The sequence below is a fragment of the Suncus etruscus genome, chromosome 7 (genome assembly GCF_024139225.1).
Source record: "Suncus etruscus isolate mSunEtr1 chromosome 7, mSunEtr1.pri.cur, whole genome shotgun sequence".
Classification (NCBI taxonomy): Eukaryota; Metazoa; Chordata; class Mammalia; order Eulipotyphla; family Soricidae; genus Suncus; species Suncus etruscus.
This window is the reverse complement of record NC_064854.1, coordinates 87,933,686-87,956,654: the sequence shown is the minus strand read 5'-3', so window position 1 is coordinate 87,956,654 and position 22,969 is coordinate 87,933,686. Positions and strand designations below refer to the sequence as shown.

Sequence of the window (22,969 nt, the reverse complement as noted above, 5' to 3'; positions counted from 1 at the left end):
AGAACCAAAAAAATTGTTATGCCATACATTAAAACAAAGTTTATAATGGCTCCAAAATGAAAATAAAGGGGTTATTTCCCTGTGAAACCTGTAGCTTCAAATTATAACATGAGTTTATTACAAGTGTTCCAAACTTCATCTTGAAGGCTGATGCCCTAAATGTCAAATAAAATTGGGGCATCCAAAAATATAGATAATATTTATACCTAGTACGTTTGGAGGTAGCGAAACATGGAAAATAGTGTATATTTATGAAGGAGTAATTTTGATGGATTTAATGTCCTTAAGTGGGCTACAGCAATAAAATAATTGTCTGCAAGCTAAAAGAGGACCTTTACTAGAATTCAACTACGCTGATACCCTAATCCTGAAAATCCCAGCCTCAACGACTGTGAGAAATAAAGATCTATTACTTAAGCTCCACAGCCTAAGATATTTGGGTATTTTTCAATATTGACCATAGTAGAGGTCATTAATCTAATAAAAAACTTTATCAATGTTTTTATATATTTGATATATGGATAAAGTCATGTGTATTTGTGTTTGTGTGTGTGTGTGTTTGGTATAGACTCTTAACTTCAACCAAAGACTCCATCAGACTTCCTTATTCTGGTATATCTTCAGAATTCAAGTATATCTGAGGATTCAAAATAACTCACCCCAACCCACCAGCAGGTATCTGGGCCAAAGCCATCTCTCAAAAAGCACTGTGGGCTCTAGCAGCCAGTGGAGATAGAGGCCTTCAACAAGCAGCCATGAGTAATTGGTGCCCACAAAGTAGTGCAGGAGAATCTGGACTGTGCGGCAGGACAGTGATACCTACAGAAGGCAGAGAATTTATGGGTAAAATTAAGCTTTCACAACACTTGAGCCCAAAATGGGGACAAGAGACTTCCTTCTCTCTCTCCTCTCCTTTTTTTTATTTCAGAGAGGTCAGCAATAGTAACAACAAGGGAAGTTTTCATATAGGTATTAAAGCCCAACTTACTTTTTTGACATTGACATTTTTAGACAGAAAGAGGCTTCATCATCATCTAAGAAACACTGATCTTAGTTCAATTAATATAGAAATAACTAAAACAAATCTTGATATGCCAGAAAATTAAAACAAAAAATTTAAAATATTCCATATATCAAAAAAGATTGGTAAATTAAGGTTGATTTCCAGTTCCATCCATGTTGCAGGAAATTGTATGATTGCATCATTTCTTACAGCTAGGCTGTATTCCAGTGTATATATGAAAACTTTATGATCCACAAATATTTTATATATGTGTCTAAAATTTAACTGTGAATAACTTTGTAAATCACAATGCTTTAAATAAAATATTTCATTAAAATTGATTTACAAACTAAATATAGGCAAACTACTGAGTTATACTTTGGTATAAAGCTATACGATGTCTATAGTGAAATTTAAAGCTCTACTATGCATTTACTATTTACTATGAGAAAATTAGGTTAAAATAATTATTCTGTATATTATTCAAAAATATTAGAAAATAACTGCAAATTAAATATCAAATGCCCTAATCCTTCTCTAGCCCCCAAAGTATGAATATATTTTTAAACGAAATAAAACAGAAAATACTGGCAAGAGAACATGAGAGTGAATATACTAGTAATATCAGAAACAAAAAGGAATGCCTCTAGAAATGTAATAATCTTAAAAAAGAAACTATAAGTGTTTGATCCACTTCTTTGAAGAATGTCATGGATATCTTTAGAGGGATCACATTAAATCTATACAATGCTTTAAACAATCTTATGCAATAAAATGAGGGTGGACAAATTACTAAAAATGCAGTTACTGCATCTATCATTGGAAGAAATATAAAGCCCAATTATCATCATTAATATTAAATAAATAACTAAACAATTGCTTTTTATAAGTAAAAACCCCTACTACAAAGATAACTCTGGGTCTAATTGGCTTCATTGACCAACTAGAGAAGATCAATGGTAGTAAAGACATACCTCTGACATGTAAGACATCCACTCTTCCTCGCTATTTGGTCTCTTGGAGTAAGAGTTATGGGTGACAACATCCTTCACCAGCACTGCCAGAGCTCTCAGGATAAAAGATGCAAACAAATTCATGTGGATATAATTGCGTGTGCAGTGTAGTTTTCTGTACAAGGAGACAAGCAAGTGCCTCCTTTAAAAGAATTATACCAACAAGAATGTGTGTATCACTAAGTAACAGAGATTCCCAATGTATTTCAGGTGGATAACTGCTTAAGATGTCTTACTTCTCATCCCATCTCACACCACAGAGATTGGCATACATCACAAAGAATGAGAACAATCAGTGCTGGTGGGATGTGGAGAGAAAGGAACTCTTATCCACTGCTGGTGGGAATGCCATCTAGTCCAACCTCTATGGAAAGCGATATGGAGATTCCTCCAAAAACTAGAATTTGAGCTCCCATTTGACCCAGCTATTCCACTCCTAGGGATATACCCTAAGAACACAAGAATACAACACAAAAACCCCTTCCTCAAACCTATATTTATTGCAGCACTATTCACAATAGCCAGGCTCTGGAAACAACCAAGATGCCCTTCAACAGACGAATGGCTAAAGAAACTGTGGTACATATACACAGCGAAATATTGTGCAGCCATCAGGAGAGATGAAATCATAAAATTTTCCTATACATGGATGTACATGGAATCTATCATGCTGAGTGAAATAAGTCAGAGGGAGAGAGAGACACGCAGAATAGTCTCACTCATCTATGGGTTTTAAGAAAAATAAGTCATTTTTGCAACAATCCTCAGAGACAATGAGAGGAGGGCTGGAACTTCCAGCTCACTTCATGAAGCTCAACACAAAGAGTGGTGAGTGCAGTTATAGAAAGAACTACACAGAGAACTACCATAATCATGTGAATGAATGAGGGAACTGGAAAGCCTGTCTGGAGTACAGGTGGGGGTGGGATGGGATGGAGGGAGATTTGGGACATTGGTGGTGGGAATGTTGCACCGGTGAAGGGGGGTGTTCTTTACATGACTGAAACCTAATCACAATCATATTTGTAATCAAGATGTTTAAATAAAGAAAAAAAGATATCTTACTTCTATGTCTCAATTTCATAATCTGTGGAGTGAGAATATTAACTAACATCTGTATATACGTTCAATATGCTAGTTGATGCCCCAAACCAGAACCAAGCCATTTACACATGCATATATTTATGAGTATTTTTATTTCTTACAAACACTGCAAAAAGAAGTACAGTTTGGGTGTGAGCATACTTGGTGCTCAGGAGATATTCTTTACTCTGCACTCAGAAATCATTACTGACATTCCTGGCAAGATAAGGGGCCCATATAGGATGCCAGGGATCAAGCCTTGATTGGCTGTGTGCAAGGCAATTGCCCTACCTGCTATTCAATTTCTACTGCTCTGGGAAGAGGTACTATATATTTCTTGATTCAATAAAGAGCGAATTGAGGCACAAAGTTTAATACAGCATAATAAAATGTAATCTTGAGGTCCAATTCTGGAAACTCTGAGAGCCAGCTAAAGTATAACTCTTGAGGATATTGTTTCTTGTAAGAACAAGAGAGCTACTTTTAAGGGTTATAAAAAAAAAATAACTCAGGGTAAAAAATGCTTAGAACATGAGTATTTAGAAAATGTTAGTCTCATAATCACTCTCTCTTACCTGGAGACTTCTACAGGCTCTCTTTTATTATTATTATTATTAATTATTATTATTATTTTGTTTTGGGGCCACACCCATGATGCTCAGGGATTACTCCTGGCTATGAGCTCAGAAATTGCTCCTGGCTTGGGGGACCATATGGGACACCAGGGGATCAAACCGCAGTTGGTCCTAGGTTAGCATGTGCAAGGCAAATGCCTACTGCTTGTGCCACTGCTCCGTCCCCTCTTTTTATTTATTTTAACCAACAAAATAATGTGGTTTATCTTTGATCTCTTAAATTTTGAGTGAACTGGCGATGCTTACAGGTTATTTCTGGCTCAGAAATCACTCCTGGTGAGCTTGTGGAACTACATGGAATGCCAATGATTGAACCTGGATCAGTTGTGTGCGAATGCCTGATCTCCTCTTCTCTCTCTCTCTCTCTCTCTCTCTCTCTCTCTCTCTCTCTCTCTCTCTCTCTCTCTCTCTCTCTCTCTCTCTGTGCCTCTCTCTCTCTGTGCCTCTCTCTCTCTGTGCCTCTCTCTCTCTGTCTCTCTCTCTCTCTGTCTCTTTCTCTCTGTCTCTCTCTCTCTTTGTTTTTAGTCACACCCGTGGCGCTGAGGGGCTACTCCTGGCTCTTCTCTCGGAAATCGCTCCTGGCAGGTAAGGGGGACCATATGAAATGCCAGGATTTGAACCACCATTTGTTATGGATTGGCTGCGGGCAAGGCAAACTCCCCACCGCTGTGTTATCTTCCTGGCCCCCAAAGGCTTTATCTCTTTATAGAAAAAGGAATCCTTTTTCATTTCTGTTCCTTTTTTCATGTCTGTGCTGAGATACATACCAAGTCCTCACTGACCTTAAAACTATTTGAAAGTCTTAATTTTCAAAACCAATTCAAGGCAGGTCCTGCTATTATAGAAATTATTTGTCATCCTGAATTACACTGAGATCTATTCAAAGAATACAGACTGGGTATTCCTTTTCTTGCCATATATGGAAAAATAAGATATTATAATTGATCAGCTTAGGATCGATTTAAGTTATTTTCTGAAGGACCAGCCAGTTATTTACTGCAGGTTTGGTTTGGGGACATTGGGAAACTGAATGGAGGTGGTCATAGATAGTAATGAGTAGAGGCAATAAAATGATAACTATTGTTTGAGAATCACCATACTAAAGTCAGAAAGATGTTACAGAAGGCAAGGTGCTTCCTTTGCATGTGCTGGCATCACATATGATCCCATGAGCACTGCCAGGAATGATCTCTGAGCAGAGAGCTAGAAGTAACACCTGAACTCTGTCAAATATAGCCCCCAAACCAGAACCAAACAGAAGAAGAATCACCCTTCTAATGTCATAGACATATGATCATGGTCTAGGTGGCATAGAACATTCTATCACTGAGGATTTGGAAGTGTAGAAATAGGTTTTATGACTAGTTTATCTGAAACTAACAGCCAGGTCTTCATTAACCCTATATGTATATCCAGGAGTCTCCTCATGTTGAATTTTTATTGTGCTCAAAGCTTAGTCAAATAACCTTGAACATCTCCTAGTAATTCTTTTGTTGTTGTTGTTGTTGTTTTTTGTTCTTAGGCCACACCTGCTGACTCTCAGAGGTTACTCCTGGTCATGTGCTCAGAAATTGCTCTTGGCTTGGGGGACCATCTGGGACACCGGGAATCGAACCAAGGTCTGTCCTGGATCAGCAATGTGAAAGGCAAACGCCCTACCACTGTGCTATCACTCCAGCCACCCTTAAGTATCTCAACTGGGTGGTTTCTAAAAGCATACTTCAGTAAAATGCATTCAGGTTTTTGATTTTGAAACACAGTATAAGGGAGTGAAAAATGCCCAGGTTATAAACAACTGAGTTGTAATTTGGATTTCAACACTCACTTGGGATAAAATTTTGGTAAGTTACTTTATCTCTATATTTCAGTTAATTCACTTATAAAATTGGTGTAATAATAATAATCTTCTAGAATTGGAACCAATATTTATTTTATTAGGATGAAATCATTCATTTTTCTTTTTAGTGGGGGAGTCACACTTGACATCAGGCTTTGAGTTCAGTGTTCATTATTGATGGGGCTTGGAATTTGTGTCTGTCATGTGCAAGGCAAAAGCCATACCTGCTATAATATTACTCGTCTCCAAGGTTGGATTAATATAAGTGAATGCATGTATTTAAGCTTAAGTGTTTAATGTGGGTTTTTTCAATTTTGTTAAATATTTTTTTACTTTAAATCATTGTATTTTAAACAATTGACACTAGAAAGCTCTAAAATTATTTCATTTACTAATGGGAAGTGAAGGACCCTAGAATAAAAACCTAGCTCATTAACTTTCGTTGGGAAGGTTTTTTTTTTATCTTCTGTAAATACAATGTGCCTTTTTCTGAGTACAGATCAGGATAACTTCAAAGTAATGCTGGGTGTGTCCCCAAAATACAACTTAAAAAAAAAACTTTCTTATAATATTGTAAAGAGAACAGAAAGTTGTGGTGTGTGTGTGTGTGAGAGAGAGAGAGAGAGAGAGAGAGAGGGAGAGAGAGAGAGAGAGAGAGAGAGAGAGAGAGAGAGAGAGAGAGAGAGAGAGAGAGATTAGGAACTAGAGAGGAGGTTATCTAATAGGCAAAGTAAATTAGGTATTCCAGTTTAAGTTTTAGGTGTGTTAATGACTTCGAGTGACAAACTCTTACTGGTACCCTGATATACTATTTTTCTTAATGAATATTTAATTATAATCACTGAGATACACAATTAAAAAGTTTTCCATTATTGAGTTTCAGCTATACAATGTAAACACCCATTTCTTTACCAGTGAAAGTTTCCCAATATCCCAGTTTCCCTCATGCTCCTCCTCCCTCAATCTACATTTTTCCTCTCTCTGTGCCTCTCTCTTTTCCTTTTAGATATTGTGGCTTAATGCCTAAACATGAATTTCTAAATATTGTGATATCATACATATCACTCTGCCTCCTTACAGCACCCAATTCTTTTCCAGAGTGATCATTCCCAACTATCATTGTCACTTTCTCTGCATTTGCCCTCCCCACCAATTTGCAGCAAGCAGCTTCCTACCATGAACTGGTTCTCCTGTCCTTGTCTCTATTGTCTTTGTATATAATTACCATATTCTTTATTTTTATAGTCTACAAACAAGTGTGTGAATTATATGTCTATCCCTCTTTCTCTCTCATTTCACTCAACATAATACTCTTCATATCCATCAAGTATAAGCAAATTTCATGACTTCATTTTTCCTAACAACTAGATAGTATTCCAAAGTACAGATGTACTTTTCTTATTTACTTACACAATGAGATAACTAGATTGGCTTCAGATCTGATCATCCATTCAGATCTTCTATTGCCTTCTACATGTAGTCAATGAGCAAATTTCAATTGTGTGCCTGGACATATATTGAGATATTTTACTCACCGAAGAAATAAGAGAAGAATGAGGGCCAGGCAGAGGAAAACAATGGAGACAGAGTAACCCACGGTATACAACAATTGCAATTTTGACAGCAAGTCATGGTGCATGTCCTAGATGCAAAGAAAAAAACAGACATAACCACCCAGCTAAGAACCATCAAAGAATTGTACCTAGGACAAAAGAATGTCTTAAAAATTAGGATAAATTCTTTGCCTCTGGAAGACTGTTCTTGGAATATATAGATTTATGTCTGAAAAGACTGACCAGATTTTCACTTAATCTCTCTTTCCTTTTGCTTTTCATTGAAACCATTGTGATTTACAAAGTCCTTCATAGTTGAATTTCAGACATACAATGAATCAGGGCAGATCCCATCACCAGTGTTGACTTCACTCTACCAATGTTCCCAGAAGACATCCTATACCACCACCCGTTGCCCCCTGACCTGCCAGTTTAACAGACCCATTTTAAGTTTAAATTGTTCTCGTTTAGGTCTCTTGGTTTTTTGTTGTTGAGTTTGGCTTGGCTATTTAGTTCTGTTCTTTTTTATCTCCACCAATGCACCTGAGACCACTTGACTCCTGTCCTCCATTTTTTCTGAACCTTAACCTTCTTAATTTTTTTCTATATTTAAAAGATAAAAAAAAGTGGCAGATTTTTGTATAGGCACAGCAAAAGTTGTAAAAAATAAAAAGAATAAAATTTTGGCCTAAAATCATACAGGTGTCTAAAATCTTTTTAGATATGACTTCTTTTTAATATAAATATTTAAGCACCATGATTACAAGCATGTTCATAGTTGGGTTTTAGTCATAAACAGAATACTCCCTTCACCAGTGCAACATTCCCACTACCAATGCCCCTTCTTCTTCCCCGCCCTGCCTATATCGTGACAGGCATTCTACCTCTCTCATTTTTTTAACATTGTCATGCTAATTATTAGTGTAGTTATTTTCCTAACAGTGTTCACCAATCTTTGTGGTGAGCTTCAAATGGTGATCTGGTCCTTCCGCCCTCCCAGCCCTTACCTCTATTGTAGAGATGACTTCTGAAGCAAAAGAGTTGGTAAAACTGAAATGTTGTTTCTGACACCCAGAATAATCTAACAGTGAATTCACTGGCAATTCTGCATTAAAGGTGATAGTTCAATGGATTCCACCTTCTTAATAAATTCATAATTCATAGTAATATCAAGATTATATTCCTAAATAAATTTCATAATTTTATTATATCAGCATATTTTCTTATTATCCAATGATCTGGACTTAAAAAGATTTGTGTAGTTTTAAGCCTTCTTAATTAACCTCAAATGAATTTCTTAATAGGACTATTTTCTATAGATCCATTCATGATCTCTAACTCTAATATTGGTCTTTCTTTTTTTGAAATTAATTATGTATTATTAATACCAACACAAACAACCTCTTCTAAGAAGACCTCCTAATTGTCTCTCTTAATTTTGTTGATCTGTATTTTAAAATAACATAGTCTGTTTTACAAACTGAGTCATTGATTACATTATTTATTATATTATTCATTGAATACATGATTTTAATTTGCCTATTTATATTTATAAATTAAAATTTATATTCTAGATAAATATAAACAGTACATCTGTAAATATTTTGAAAGTAGATAAATATTTTGTGTTTCCATATAAAGTAGTAGTATTAACTTTATAATTTTAGGTGACATAAATCTTAGTTAGTATTTTAGCATTGTTTATTTTGCGGAAACAGATTGGAAGGATTGTAGGTGTCATTTCACTGCACCTTTTCATGTTCAGGATGTCAAGAAGGTGCTTGCCAATGAGAGGGTGTTTTCTTTTTTTATGAGAATAAAACAACCTTCCTTTATTCAGTAAGCATAAGCTATTTTATTATAAGAATCACATCAACCCTATTAAATAAACATTATCCCCACTATAAAACCTTTTTGGTTCTAAAAATTTAAGTTGGTTCAAGCCACTGCCTAACTAAGTTGTATATCAGGCTTAAGTCAGTATCTTTTTGATTTCAAGTCTCCTAAGCCAAAATTATTTAAAATGAAACACTGAAAAACAATAAATCCTTGCTCCTCAAACATTTATTGCAAACATTAATGCAAGTGACTCAAGTACATGATCAAAGCTCACCAATGTCTCTTCAAGAGCCACTTACACCCAAACGCAGGCTTAAGACTCAGTGCTGTGACTGTTGTGGCTTCATTGTTTTCTCTGAGCTCCCAGTGTCTCCCTGGATAGAGACTTAGCTATAACTCCTTAACTATATTCCTCTAAATGTTTTTCACCATGTTCCCCAGTGAAGAGACTACCAAAGATGGTCTCTGATTTACTTCTCGGTAAGACCATATCCAAACATCTGCCTATAATTCTGTTTATGTTTGTGGACTCAGGGAGCTCTCTCTTTTATCTCTCCTTTCCACAACCTTGGAAATGCTTCCCTTTAATTATTAAACTTATAATTTCTATAAATCCACATTGTGATGTGGATTTTGTTCTTTTAAATTGTCCTGCCCTTAATTTTCAATTAAATCATCATTACTTAAATTTATGAACTTTCTTAACATTTCTTGTTATATATGACTGTGTTATAATAATAAAATAAATATATCACAAACTATATCTTAATATAGTATTTATTTTATACATTAAACCAATAGGCCAATTAGTAGTTCAATTTGGGGAGTTCAATGTTATAGTTCAAATGTTATACACTGATATACTGAAATACTGATATATCCACATGCTACTCAGGGGTTAGCTATACAAATGACTTGCTTATTGTTCTCAATTAGCCCAATTTAGGGTATTTCATAGCTCCTTGCTAAACTGCATCAGGCTCCTGAGTCTTTATTGTCCTTGACAAAACCTCTTCTCAGCATCTGACCCTACCATTTTCCACCAGACTAATGAGTTCTTTATATACTTACATTCTTCTTATATCTCACTGGTATTCTTTTTGTATCATGGCTAAAGTAATGTGACAGTGTCTGCATTGTTTTCAGCCTCTTTATCTTCACAGAAACCTGCTCCATTCCACCCTTGGGTGAATTTCTTTTGTTCTATGACCTCAGGTATCTTCCTGTCATATCAATTACTACACTTGTCTTTGTGATTTCTGAGAACTAAAGTTCACTGAAGATAATGCCTGTGTCTTATTCACTGTTTAGTACAAAATCAAGCATATTGTAGATGCTTCATGGTTTAACTATTTGAATAATATAAACAGAAATATTTTCATATTTATCAATTCCTCAAAAATCATATTCTTTGTTTTATACCCCTTGATGTTTACTTTGAAGGAAAATGACTGACACAAAAATAAAGAAAAACCAGCCTTAATGAATACATAAAAGGATCCTGGAAATAAAGCAAAAAAGAGAAGAATCTAGAGTGAGGATAAGAAAATAGGTGTCTTTTCTGTAGTGACATGATATTACAACTAAATTTCAAAAAACAAAACTCTAGTGGTTTTATTATTTTAACAATCAACTCCTTGCTGTTATTTCTCTCTTTTACAACTTATTGCCTACTTTGTAATTACTTTGTAATTACAAATTATTTGTAATTTGTAATTAATTTGTAATTACTTTGATGATACTGGTGACAGTTATCACGTCTATTTAAGATATTCTAACTAGAGGTTCAGGTTCCCTCTGAAGAATTATGTATCTTTGTAGCCAGAGTTGTATCACATGGTAGGGTATTTGCCTTGCACCAGGCTGACCCAGGAAAGACCTGGGTTTTGCTCCCTGGCGTCCCATATGGTTCCCTGAACCAGAATTTCTGAGCACAGAGCCAGGAGTAAACCCTGAGCATCACCGGGTATGGTCCAAAAACAAAGAACCAAACAAACAAAAAAAATAATTATGTATCTCTTTATTTTATTTATTTTATTTTTATTTTTGGTTTTTGGGTCACACCTGGCAGCATTCAGGGGTTACTCCTGGCTTTACATTCAGAAATCGCTCCTGGCAGGCTCGGGGGACCATATGGGATGCCGGGATTCGAACCACCACCTTCTGCATGCAAACACCTTACCATCATGCTATCTCTCCGCCCCCCCCACATATCTTTTTTAGATTCATACAGTGATTAAATGAAATAAATGAGTCCTATGGAATGAGTGGTACAAGAAGGGCACCAAGAGAGTCTATATGCACAGAGATATGGAATGGATGGTTTGAACATGAAGTTGAGAGTTTAGCATTTAACCTGAATTTGTAATCTCTATGGTTTATAGACACATAAATCTTCTACTGTCACTACTATGTCATTCTAGTGAGACTGTATAACAAATAAGAAAATACATGTGAATATGGGCAAATGACAAGTGTCATAGATATTAAATCCTGGTGCTGGGGGGAATAATAGATGGTAACTACTGAGGTTACTGTTGATAGGGTGGTCATGGAAGACTTTTCTTTCAAGAAAAATTTAAATATTAATAATGATATAGAGAAGTTCCCAAATCTGGAGGAAGGTGAATGGGAACAGCAAATGCAAAGACTAAGACCAATATTAAGAAGCTAACTTACCTTTGAGTTCATATTTTTTGTCATAGCTTACGAAATATAGTGAGTCCTATTTTGTTTGATAGTTGACACTCCCAGGTAAGTCTGGGCCAGAGGTTGGGGAAAACTTTTATATGCCCTAATGCTGACCAGCTACTGAGTTCACACAAAGGGTGGTTTGGATCCAAAGGCATGTTGTCACTGAGCCCAAAAGACTCACGTTTTTTTTGAAGCTGTGATCTTCATAGCATTCGGAGTCATCCTGCCAAATATCTGTGGAGTTCTCCCGCATCTGCCAAGTCCCTTGCGCCAAACAATGTCTGTGGGCCCTTCCTGATCTCTCTGAAAGTAAACACAGCTCTAGGGGAAAGGTTAGAATATACAACCCATCCCCCAAGCATGTGGTTAGGGCCTCACCATTGTAGCAAAACTGGAAAATTCCAAGGAAAGGGGATTTTTAACTTCCTTTTAGGGGATCATTAGCTTCCCTACTGTTTATTTGGGATGGAAAGCAAAACACAGATATCTCTACATTTCCTAACAAATCCTGATCTGCTAATGTCTGCTGTGTTTACCCAAAGTCTCTAGAGCTAGTCCCTGGTGACTCTGAGATATGAAAGTTTTCCAAAGTACATTTCAGCTTGGGGATCCTGGAGGCTCCCAGGGCATTTCTTTTACTTATGTATGAGAGGGTTCCATGAAGAAGAATAAGCCTGCTCTGCCTGCTACAGATGATTAGGCCCATCTACTTAATGGCCTAGTTGTTTCTTCATGGAAAGCTGAAATTTGATTGTGTATTAAATAAAAATGAACGTGTATAAGTTATGGATAAAATGACATGCTTGTGATTATGATCCTTGTAACTCCATTACATCTATTCCATGAGTCTTTGCTCAAATACTATCTAATCAGAGAGCAAACTTGCAAGTTAAAAACTGAGAGTGTTTAGAATCTCTTAGTACCGTTAGGGTGAATAGACAATTATTAAATAACATGTCTACATGACAGCTTTCTTGGGGTGTTTTCTAAGAAACATATCAAATCAAACTCTTCATTTACTGCTTCATGTACTTCCCAAATGCCAGTCCTCTGGCCTTGGCATATTCCTTTTATTCTTTATGCCATGCATATTCCTAATTTGTCTTATCAGCTAATTCTGTCTTATTTGCCTTCAAGTATTTTCTGAATTTACATTTTCATCTTTTGATAGCCCCTTATCACTAGATTCACAAATATCTTCCAATTAGATTAATAAAAACACTTCCCAACTCTTACCTTTTGTGGTCTGAAGACTGTTAGTCTGAGACCAATAGTCTTAACAAATTAATCAATTAATTAATCAGCTACATCATGCCACTAAGTACTAAAAATTTTCTAAGGCTCTGTACTTTGGGGAAAAAAAGCTATAATCCTTTAGTGACCTTCAGAAATACTTACAAAGTTTTCCCTCCAATCTCTTGATTTGCGGGGAGGTCACACCACACCTGGCAGTGCTCAGGGGTTACTCCTGGCTCTATGCTCAGAAATCGCTCTTGGAAGGCTCGGGGGACCATATGGGATGCCAGGATTAAAATTACCGTCTTTCTGCATGCCAGGCAAATGCCCTACCTCCATGCTATCTCTCCGGTCCCCAATCTCTTGATCTTTGACTCATTTTTTTTCCATTGCTGCCAGCCACATTGGCCTCTTTGTTACTTGTGGAACTTAACAAGTGGGCTTACACTCATTCTCATTTTCTTCTAAAAAAAACTCTTCTAATGGATATAAATTCTCTATTTTCTTTAAATTTTTTCCAAGGCATCTATCAAAGAGACCTTCTCAAAGCCAACCCTGACCACTGAATTTACTATTGTCACTTCACTGCTCCAATTTCAATACAGCCTGGTTTCTCTAATAAACTCATTTCTTTCTCATATTATGTTGTTTTGTCTTCTAATATTATTTCACAAAAACTACGTATTCCTTTTTCCCTATATATATATATATACACCATTACCTCCCTCATGCAAAAATATAGTACCTCTTAAAAACTCATCTCCATTAAAATCTTCAAAAAAAGTAAAACCAAATGTAGCTGTTATTAAATGAAATTCAGAATATTGGCATATAATCACAGAAACTCATTCTCACTTTGTGTTGTTTGAAACTTTGTGACTACTTATGTATATTCAGAGTAGTTATACTGGTTCCTAGATAATCTTTGGTCAAAGGTAAAAGACTGTTTCTCTCCTTCTAGAATAATTAAAATAATCAAGAAAGAAAATTTCTGGGAAAGTTGTAGATAAGACATAGTCTGGTTCCATAGAGGCAGCCATATTTTTCAAGTAGCAACTGGGTAAGCTCAGTGGTTAAATTCTCCATATAAATCACATGGGCCTTAAAACATCAGTCCTATAGTATCATCTATGTCATATCTATCTGAAAAACAAGAGGTTTGTGGGAGTCGTGTATGTATTCCAGTATTTTACCCTCCTATTTTCATTCTTTATAACAGTGTTTACTACAGCAAATTCTGTGATAGCAGTTTTTGAACATATAGTGGGACTATTGTGTTAATGTAGCATCAAATCATAGCAATACCTCAGAAAAACAAGAGGAAAAGTAGAGATACTGAGAGATATCTTACTGATCATTTATATAGAGAACTTCTGTGGAAGTAAAGAATTTGAGAAAAGCATGTGCTTTTCAACTTTTTCAACTGTGATTACAAGTTGGTCTACCTGGGAAGACCTATTCTATAAAGAAGTAATTTAAAATTTGTAAAATACATTTTATTACCTGCATTCCACCAAGGTAAGTAAGAAGGGCAGGGAACAGAGACATTTCCAGGGAAGGAATGAGGCCAGCACACGTACTGATCAAAAGTACCATTGCAAAATATACCTGTAAAGAGAATATGGGTTAATAAATAAATGTTGGAGCCTAAGGTTCACTAACATACATAGAGATAATAAGTGGTACGATTTTATAAAATCAGAAACTGGTGCCTTTCCTATGTTCGTGCAGCACTATTTACAATAGCTAGAATCTGGGAACAGCCCAAGTGTCCAAGAACAGATAAGTGGCTAAAGAAACTGGTACATATACACAATGGAATATTATGCAGCTTTTAGAAAAAAATGATGTCATAAAATTTATTTATACGTGAATGGATATAGAAAGTATGATGCTGAAATGAGTGAGAGCAAGAAGGATAATAGACATGAGATAATTTAACTCATTTGTGGGATATAAGAAAAAAAATAAAACACGATAATAATTTCCAGAGACATTAGAGATGAGGTACAGAATGACCTTCCATGTAGAAGTTTGCCACAAATAGTGGAGCAGTGCATTTAGGGTAGAGAAAGAACCACCATGACAATGATAGTTGGAACTTATCACTCTGGACAATAACTGGGTGTCAAATAGAGATAAAGTGATGTGAATGGTGCTTCTTTAGTAACACTAATACAAACCACATGTCTGAAAGAAAAAAAGGGAGAGAAAAGTAAATGTCTGGTTAAAGGCAATCAGGGGGAACTGGGCACACTGGTGGAGTACAATATTCATGGGTAAATGGTGGCATAGGTTGTAAGACTGAAACTCAGTCATGAACAACTTTGTAGCCATGCTGTTTAAAGTAATTTAAAAAAATTAGTGTTGTTAAGGTACATCAAGTACACTTGGTTTGCATGCAGCAGACCTGGGTTGGCCCATGCCATCCCATGTGTCCCCTGAGCAAATCTAGGAGTAATTTCTAAGTGTAGAGCCAAGAAGAGAAATGAAACTGGTTCCTGTGCAGGGAAGTGCATAGATATTCCTATATCTAAATGGTTTAAGGATGAGGAAAATTAAAAAAACATAAATGCATAAGACAGCCCCAAATACTGTGGCTTTATCTACCAAACTTGCCCTCTGTCAGTGGGTCATCAAGTTAATTATGTTACTATGCATGTTATGTTCATTTTGGTTAATTTTACATGAAATATCAGCATCAGAAACTCACCTGGAGGTTCAGCTTATTCCTTGTGTTCTATACTTAATTTGTCAAATCTTCACCAATTCTATCCTTGAACACAGTTGCTGTGATGTGTACAAACTAAATCAGTCAATACAATATTTCTGAAGAACTCAGGTTCTTGGTCACATATGTCTGACACAAAAACTACATAATAATGTGTCTCTGATTGAAGACTAGTCCAATGATCTAAAATATCTGGATAATCTCAAGCTTGGGATGGTACATGACCAGAAGTCTGGAAGTGAGAAGCTACAAATGTAAGCCAAGCCTGCAAACCTCCTGGAATCAAAAAGAAGAATTTCACAGCAATCTCTGGGGAGAGGGAAAACCAAATACCCAGCCTGCTAAAGCTCTATCAGCTGCACCCACCACCCACAACTGCCACTTTGTCAATGGCCCAGTTCTATCACTCAACCACTGAGTTCTATAAGGATGTCAGTGGACCAAAATTCCAGTTATGCAGATATTTGGAAGACATCTCCAGAACTTTTTTGTAGTAAGGGCAGGCACCATTTCCCCAGTCTTCCAGAAGCCATGGCAGCTAAAATAATGGCCCACAAAAGCCGCAATATTAGCTACAGAATTTAGAATTTCTGATCATGCAACAACTCCAATTTTTTTCAATACCATCATCCCAGTAAGAACACACCAATTTAAACATTAATGTGGGCTCAAAGTCATCTAACATTCAGAAACAATAAAAAAAAAACAGAAAATCAATGAGAAACAAATTGTTTAACAAACTTCTGACAGACTAAATTATCTAAATGACTAATAACAAGGTATATTAATTTTTTAAAATAATTTTATTGTGATCAAAGTGAATTACAAGTCTTTTACAGTAATATTTAAGGTACATAGTGACAATGAATTAGGGCCATGCTCACCACCAGTTTTGTCCTCCCTCCATCCCTATTCCCAGAATTCATCCCCTACTTCCTCTCTTTGCCCCATGGACAGCTAATGTAACAGGTCTCCTTTAGGTATAGCTTGTTGTAGATTTGGTATCAAGTTTGGTGCCATTTACTTTGAGTTTGGTGCTTAAGTTTGATCATCTTACATTTCCACTCAAGTGGCCGGAGATATACCATGGATGTAAGGCGTTTGCCTTTCAAGCAGAAGGTTGATGGTTCGAATCCTGGTATCCCATATAGTCCCCTGAACCTGCCAGGAGCGATTTCTGAGCATAAAGCCAGGAGTAACCCCTGAGCATGGCAGGGTGTGACCCAAAAACAAACAAATAAATAAATAAATTTCCACTCAATGTTCATACTACTGTTTGGTCCTGGTACCATACATTTCTCCCCCCTCAATTTATGGGGGAGGGCAAGATGATTCAAGTTCTGTGGTTCTGTTGGAAAAAGAAAAGAAGAAGAAAAGGCTCAGAGGAATTGTCTAGAGGCTATAAATATCAATTTAAAAGAAGGAAGGAGGTGTCCTGAGCAATAGCACAGTGATAGGGTGTTTGCCTTTCACGCAGCTGATTCAGGATGGACTTCTGTTTGACCCGCTGCGTCCCATACGGTCCCCCAAGCCAGGAGCAATTTCTGAGCTGATAGCTAGGAGTAACCCCTGAGTGTAACCAGATGTGGCCCCAAAACAAAAACAAAACAAAACAAGAAAGGTAATAAAGAAATAAAAAAGAAAACCAAGCAATGACAAAATAAACACAACAGCAGCAACAAAAAATCATCACCAAAATAACAACACAAGAAAGAAAAGAAAAAAGAAAAATGAAGGGCTCTGTGGCAAGGCTTTGTGGGGTTTTGTTTTGTTTGTTTTTATTTCCTTTTTTATCCCCCCCCATTTTTTTTTGTTTTTATTTTCTGCATAGGCACAATAAGTATTGGGATAGTTAGAAAGGGAATTCCCTTGGCCTAGGAGATGCAGAGTTTCTCCACCCTTGAAGCATACTGTCATGGGAGCAACTATAGGCTCAATACATTCTCATTATTGAACCCCAAGGTCTTTTTATGGTGCCATTAAACTTTCTGCTAGGTTGTGGATGACAAAATCAATCCTCTGTAGCTAGATATCTTGGTATTTCAATGGGTCATAGGACAAAGTCTAGGACTGAATCTTTAATTATGGTTCTAGAAGAACTGTTCCATCACATTTGTTGTGATCATTCTTCTGTAATTAGTGATCTTTTTTTCTGCATAGATCCTAGGTTGAAGCCTAGGATAGAGTCTTTCCTTATGGCTCCAAAAGTTCTGCTCAATCACAGTTGTCAAAGTCAAAACTCTGGGATTAGAGGTCTTGGATTTTGTACAAACCCTAGACTGAAGCCTAGGCTAGGATCTTTCTTATTGATTCCAGAAAAAGTTCTGCCCAGTCACGGTTGTCAAAGTACTTCTTCTGTAATTAATGATTTTGGTTTGTGCGTAGGTCACAGGATGGCGTGTCTTCTGATTTCATCTTACCATTAGGTGATGAGATAGGGCAATCTGCTTTTGGATCAAGTTTTTGCCATTTCCTCATTGTCAGGTTGTTGTATCAACCTGTCCCAAGTTGGTGCCAGAGTGGTATTAGGGACCCCCCAAAGATACATTAATTTTCACAAATTTTCTTATTATTGTACTTAAAATAATTTCATTTTTCTCTTACCTATAAACAAGCAATATGAAATATATTATTTTGTTCCTGCCAGGGGGGTTGACTTGGGAATGGGTGTAAATTTAGGAACAATAGTGGAGAAAATTTTACATTGGTGTTGGGATTGGTCTTGAAACAAATGTATTATGAGCAACTATGTAATATATAGTCCTTCAATAAAATAATTCATGTAAAAGGAAGGGTTCCAGGCCCAAGTTCTGAAATTTCTTTCTCTTGGAAATAAAATATAATTTCACATCATCTATTTGGATCATTCCATCCATTGCAAACAATTACTGATACTAGGAACCTACAAATATAACTGTTGGGTTTTGAGCTGTTTAAAAATATCTTGTGGACATATTTGACCAGATACCATCATCTTCCTGATATGTGTGAAATGTATGCAAAGCTTTTCAAAATATATCTCTAGATAAAAACAACCTGTCCTAATCTGATCTCAGACATAAATGTTCACGAGTATGAAATGGTTTTTATAAATATCAAACATTGGTTTTATAAATATCAAACATTGGTTATACCTTCTTGGTATGAAAGAATAAAGAGAGGGCCTTAAAGAATGTGCTGTTTTTGGAGATAGAAAAATGAAATTTTTATAGTCTTCTTGAATCTATCATTTAAAAGAATAAAACAAAGTCCTAATTTTCTATTTAAGTTGAGCACAGTAAATTTGTATGAACCCAAAGAGTTGGCTCTTGGGTATAAGACTTCCAAAGTTTTTAACAGAATTCATGTGTAATACTTACCAGAAAGCTCCTTATGCAAATCTCTTAGGCACTTTTCTTTATACTGAGCCCACCTCTGGGTTGTCTTCTCAAGAAGAGATCCTGTAACCTAAACAGAAACAACATGTTGACATGTTGTTTGGTACCCTAATTGGCTGAATACAGAGATGAAGGTCTGTATGTTTAGCTTAGTTTATGTTTTGTTTTTGTGATAGCTGGCTGTGGTCAGGAATTACTCCTGACTCTGCACTCAGGGATCACTACTAGTGGGGCTAAAGGAACTGTACGTCTGCCAGGAATATAACCAGGATCAGTTGTGTGAAAGGCAAGAGGCTTACATACTATACTATTACTCTATCAGGGGTCCTCAAACTTTTTAAACAGGGGGCCAGTTCACTGTCCCTCAGACCATTGGAGGGTCTGACTATAGTAAAAACAAAACTTATGAATGAATTCTTATGCACACTGCATATATTTTATTTTGCAATGAAGAAACAAAACAGATACAAATACAATATGTGGCCCGCAGGCCATAATTTGAGGACCACTGCATCCATAGAGATGATTGTTTATATTAAAAAATATACTCAAGCCTTCACACTGAAGTATACATTATAATCTGCACCAAGAAACATTTTAGTCATCATATCATTGGTTCTTTCTTTTTCTTTTTAACATTTTTATTTAGTTCAATAACCAGTACAAAGTAATTGAGAGTTGTATTTTAGAAATATAATATTTCAACATCAACCCCACTAACAGTATTAACTCCCATCACCAGTGCTCCTATACTCCATCATTCCACCGCCTGACCCAATCCCTAACCCCCAAGCCCAACCTTCCATTTTGAAAGTCACTTAAAAATTTGATGGTTGCAGCTTAGATCTCCCGTTTTCAGTGTTGCTTAGTCTGTGCTATATCATTCTCTCATATCATCAATATAATGCAAAACCTGCTCCCTGCTCCCAAATTACTTCCTATTTTCATCATCTTCCTTACTACATTGATTTATTTCCTTCACTGTTCCTCTCCTCCTTAAGCTCTTTAATCAAGGGTGATGTAATAATTCTCCCTTGGCTACATTCTAGTTCAAAATCTATATACCACAGATAAGTAAGACATTTCACTTATTTCACCCAACATAATATCTTACAGTTAAAATCAGGTTCAGCAAATTGCATTATTTCATTCTTACATATAACTGCATGGTATTTCATTGTCTATATATACCACATCTTCAAAATACATTTATCTATGGTTGGAAACCTAGAATGATTCCATATCTTAGCTATTTTACTAAGTATGTCAGTGAATAATGATGTGCATATATCCTTTGAAAGAAACTTTTAAATTTTGGGAGTAGATACCCAAAAGTGGAATAGCTGAGTCATATGGCAGCTCAATTTTAAGTTTATTGAGAACTCTTCATACCATATTCTGCAGAGGTTGACATTCCCATGAGATATTTTCATGTGACTATTGGTGATCTGCTCAACTTTTTTTTAGAAGTGTCTATTCATTTCCTCTCCTCATTTTTGGGAAGGGGTTTTAATAGATTTGTTGATTGTTGTGAATACTTTTTCCTGGATATCAAGCCTTTATCTGACTATTGAATGAAAAACTTTTCTCATGAAGTTAGCTGTCTTAGTTTTAGCCGATGTTTCTTTGTCCATGCAGAAATTCTTTAGCTTGGCATAGTCCAATTTGTTTATTTTTTAATGTTTCCTTTGCCAGTGGCCCAAATTTGAGGGCCAAATCTTGGAATATTCTGCCTTTATTTTCCTAAATGCACTTTATAATTTGAGTCAAATCTCAAAATCCACATTGAAATGAAATTTTATTCCAAATAAAATGAATTTTCTAGGTCCTTAAAAATTATTAAATTTGAATGTTTAAATATAATAGCATAAGTAGGATAGTCATTTTACTATTTTTTCCATTCCATGAGCATGGAATCACATTTTCTAAGCTTTTCTTCTATCTCTTACTTAATTTATAGTTATCATAGTATAAACTTTGTCTTTTGTAAAGTTGATCATTAGGTAATTGATGTTTTTGGATACTATTTTATTTTTTTTAATTATTAAAGAAAATGCATTACATAGTTGACATAACTGATCATAATACATTTGTTTCAGGGAAGCAAATTATCGAGAAAGATAAAAAATTAAAAACAACTAAAATAGGGTGGTTGGTTCGAATCCCGGTGTCCCATGTGGTCCCCCGTGCCTGCCAGGAGCTATTTCTAAGCAGACGGCCAGGAGTGGCCCCTGAGCACCGCCGGGTGTGACCCAAAAACCAAAAAAAAAAAAAAAAAAAAAAAAAAAAAACAACTAAAAAATAAAATGGAAGAGAGGAAAAAGAAAAGAAAATTCAGTAGCAAGTATATTTGTGAAAATTATTGTATCTCCAATAAAATTATTAGTACAGTAGCATAAAGTTTACTAAGCTCTCTCTTTTCTTAAAAAAAGATAAGAGATTAACGAGAAAATGAGAACTGTCATGTAAAGAACACCCCCCACCACCAGTGCAGCATTCCCATCACCAATGTCCCAATTCTCCCTCCTCCCCACCCCACCCCTACCTGTACTCTACACAGGCTTTATAACCTGATTCTAAAATGAACTCAGAACACTAGAGAAACTTATCTACTAGAATTTCCTATTAAACAGTTCACAAAAAATGGGGAAATTGCAACTACATAAGATGTTCAATAAGGGTTATACCTATTAAAGAAACACATCTAAAGAAATATTCAAAGTAAATATACATTTCTCTTTTAAATCTTTTGAAATAGTAGGGATAAAATCTGGAGCACAACTTGCAGCCTGTGATTTGGTCTTGTGAATTCTGAAAAATGGCTCCCAGCAGTCATGTATCAGGAAATGTCCTCATGCTGGGGGCTTCTCAATAACCAAATCTGGTAGTGAGCAACAGTCCACAGAGAAGGAAGGTAGAGGGAAAGGGCCACCTATAGCTAATCAACAGCAGAGGCAGTAGCAGCTTCTTCTTGGGCTGAAAATCTCTTTTTATCTTGAGAGCTGGTTGGCAGCTGACTCTGGTGGAGAAAATGTTCCGCTTCCTGAAGAGTTAAGAACTGAGGGTAAAAAGGGTTAAATGGGGAGGGGGGAATAAAGGGTTAAATGGGGAGTAGAGAGATAAGGGTTAGAAAAGAATCTGTAAGATTTAGCAAAGCCTACCTTCATCATTGATGCAGTGCCTAGAAATTAGAAAACCTTTCAACTCCAACGCACTAGCCTAATTTATTATTTTTTAATTATTTTACTGTATATGCTTATCTTTCTTTTCTCTTCTCTCTTATCTTCTGTTTTCCCCTTTTTCTCTCCTAATATATATCTTAACTAATCATTTATATTTTCTTAATTCTATTTCTTTTTTTAAATATATTTTTATTTAAGTAACATGATCATAGTTGGGTTACAGTCATAACCAAAACACCCCCCCCATCACCAGTGTAACATTACCCCCTCACCCCTTCCCATCGCCTGCCTGTATTCAGACAGGCATTCTACTACAGTTATTTGTTTTTAAGTTCAGTAAGTTGTATTTTTTTCCTTAAAGGATAAGAGTAAAAAAATATAATAATAAAGGTGTGATAGTGGCAATCGCCGTTGTTTGCATAGGTCCAGAAAAATGGGAAAAATGGGGAAAAATCCTTGACCTGATTACAAAAAGGCCTCACCACAGAAGTTTATTGGCATAAGACCGACTCTGGGTTCCAGGCATACCAGTCCGTCCAACTCGAGTCATTCTCCGTGGTCCCGGTGAAACTTTTTCACACGTTAGCTATTGTTGGTATCAGATTCTTATATTTAAAGACTCTGGATTCTGTGCGTTTCTATCATCGATGTCAGGCTGATGTGGAGCATCCTCTAGTTTCAGCATACCATTCAATGCGGAGCGATCTGCCCTACATGCAGACTGTTGCTGAGTCGTCTGAGTGTTATGAGCACTCTTTGGAGTAAGTCAATGCCAAAGCAGTGGTA

At 36.1% G+C, this 22,969-nt stretch overlaps 1 protein-coding gene across 1 annotated transcript in view; it reads right to left on the bottom strand.

Moving 5' to 3' along the window:
• Positions 1-22,168, bottom strand: part of GLP2R (glucagon like peptide 2 receptor) — a 63,734-nt gene extending 41,566 nt beyond the window's left edge. Inside the window, 8 exon segments of the mRNA XM_049777652.1 lie at positions 660-819; positions 1,978-2,131; positions 7,107-7,213; positions 11,839-11,960; positions 14,397-14,501; positions 18,984-19,071; positions 21,949-22,059; positions 22,163-22,168. Of these exon segments, the coding sequence (XP_049633609.1) occupies positions 660-819; positions 1,978-2,131; positions 7,107-7,213; positions 11,839-11,960; positions 14,397-14,501; positions 18,984-19,071; positions 21,949-22,059; positions 22,163-22,168 (853 nt within the window).
• Between the last annotated feature and the right edge of the window lie 801 nt (positions 22,169-22,969).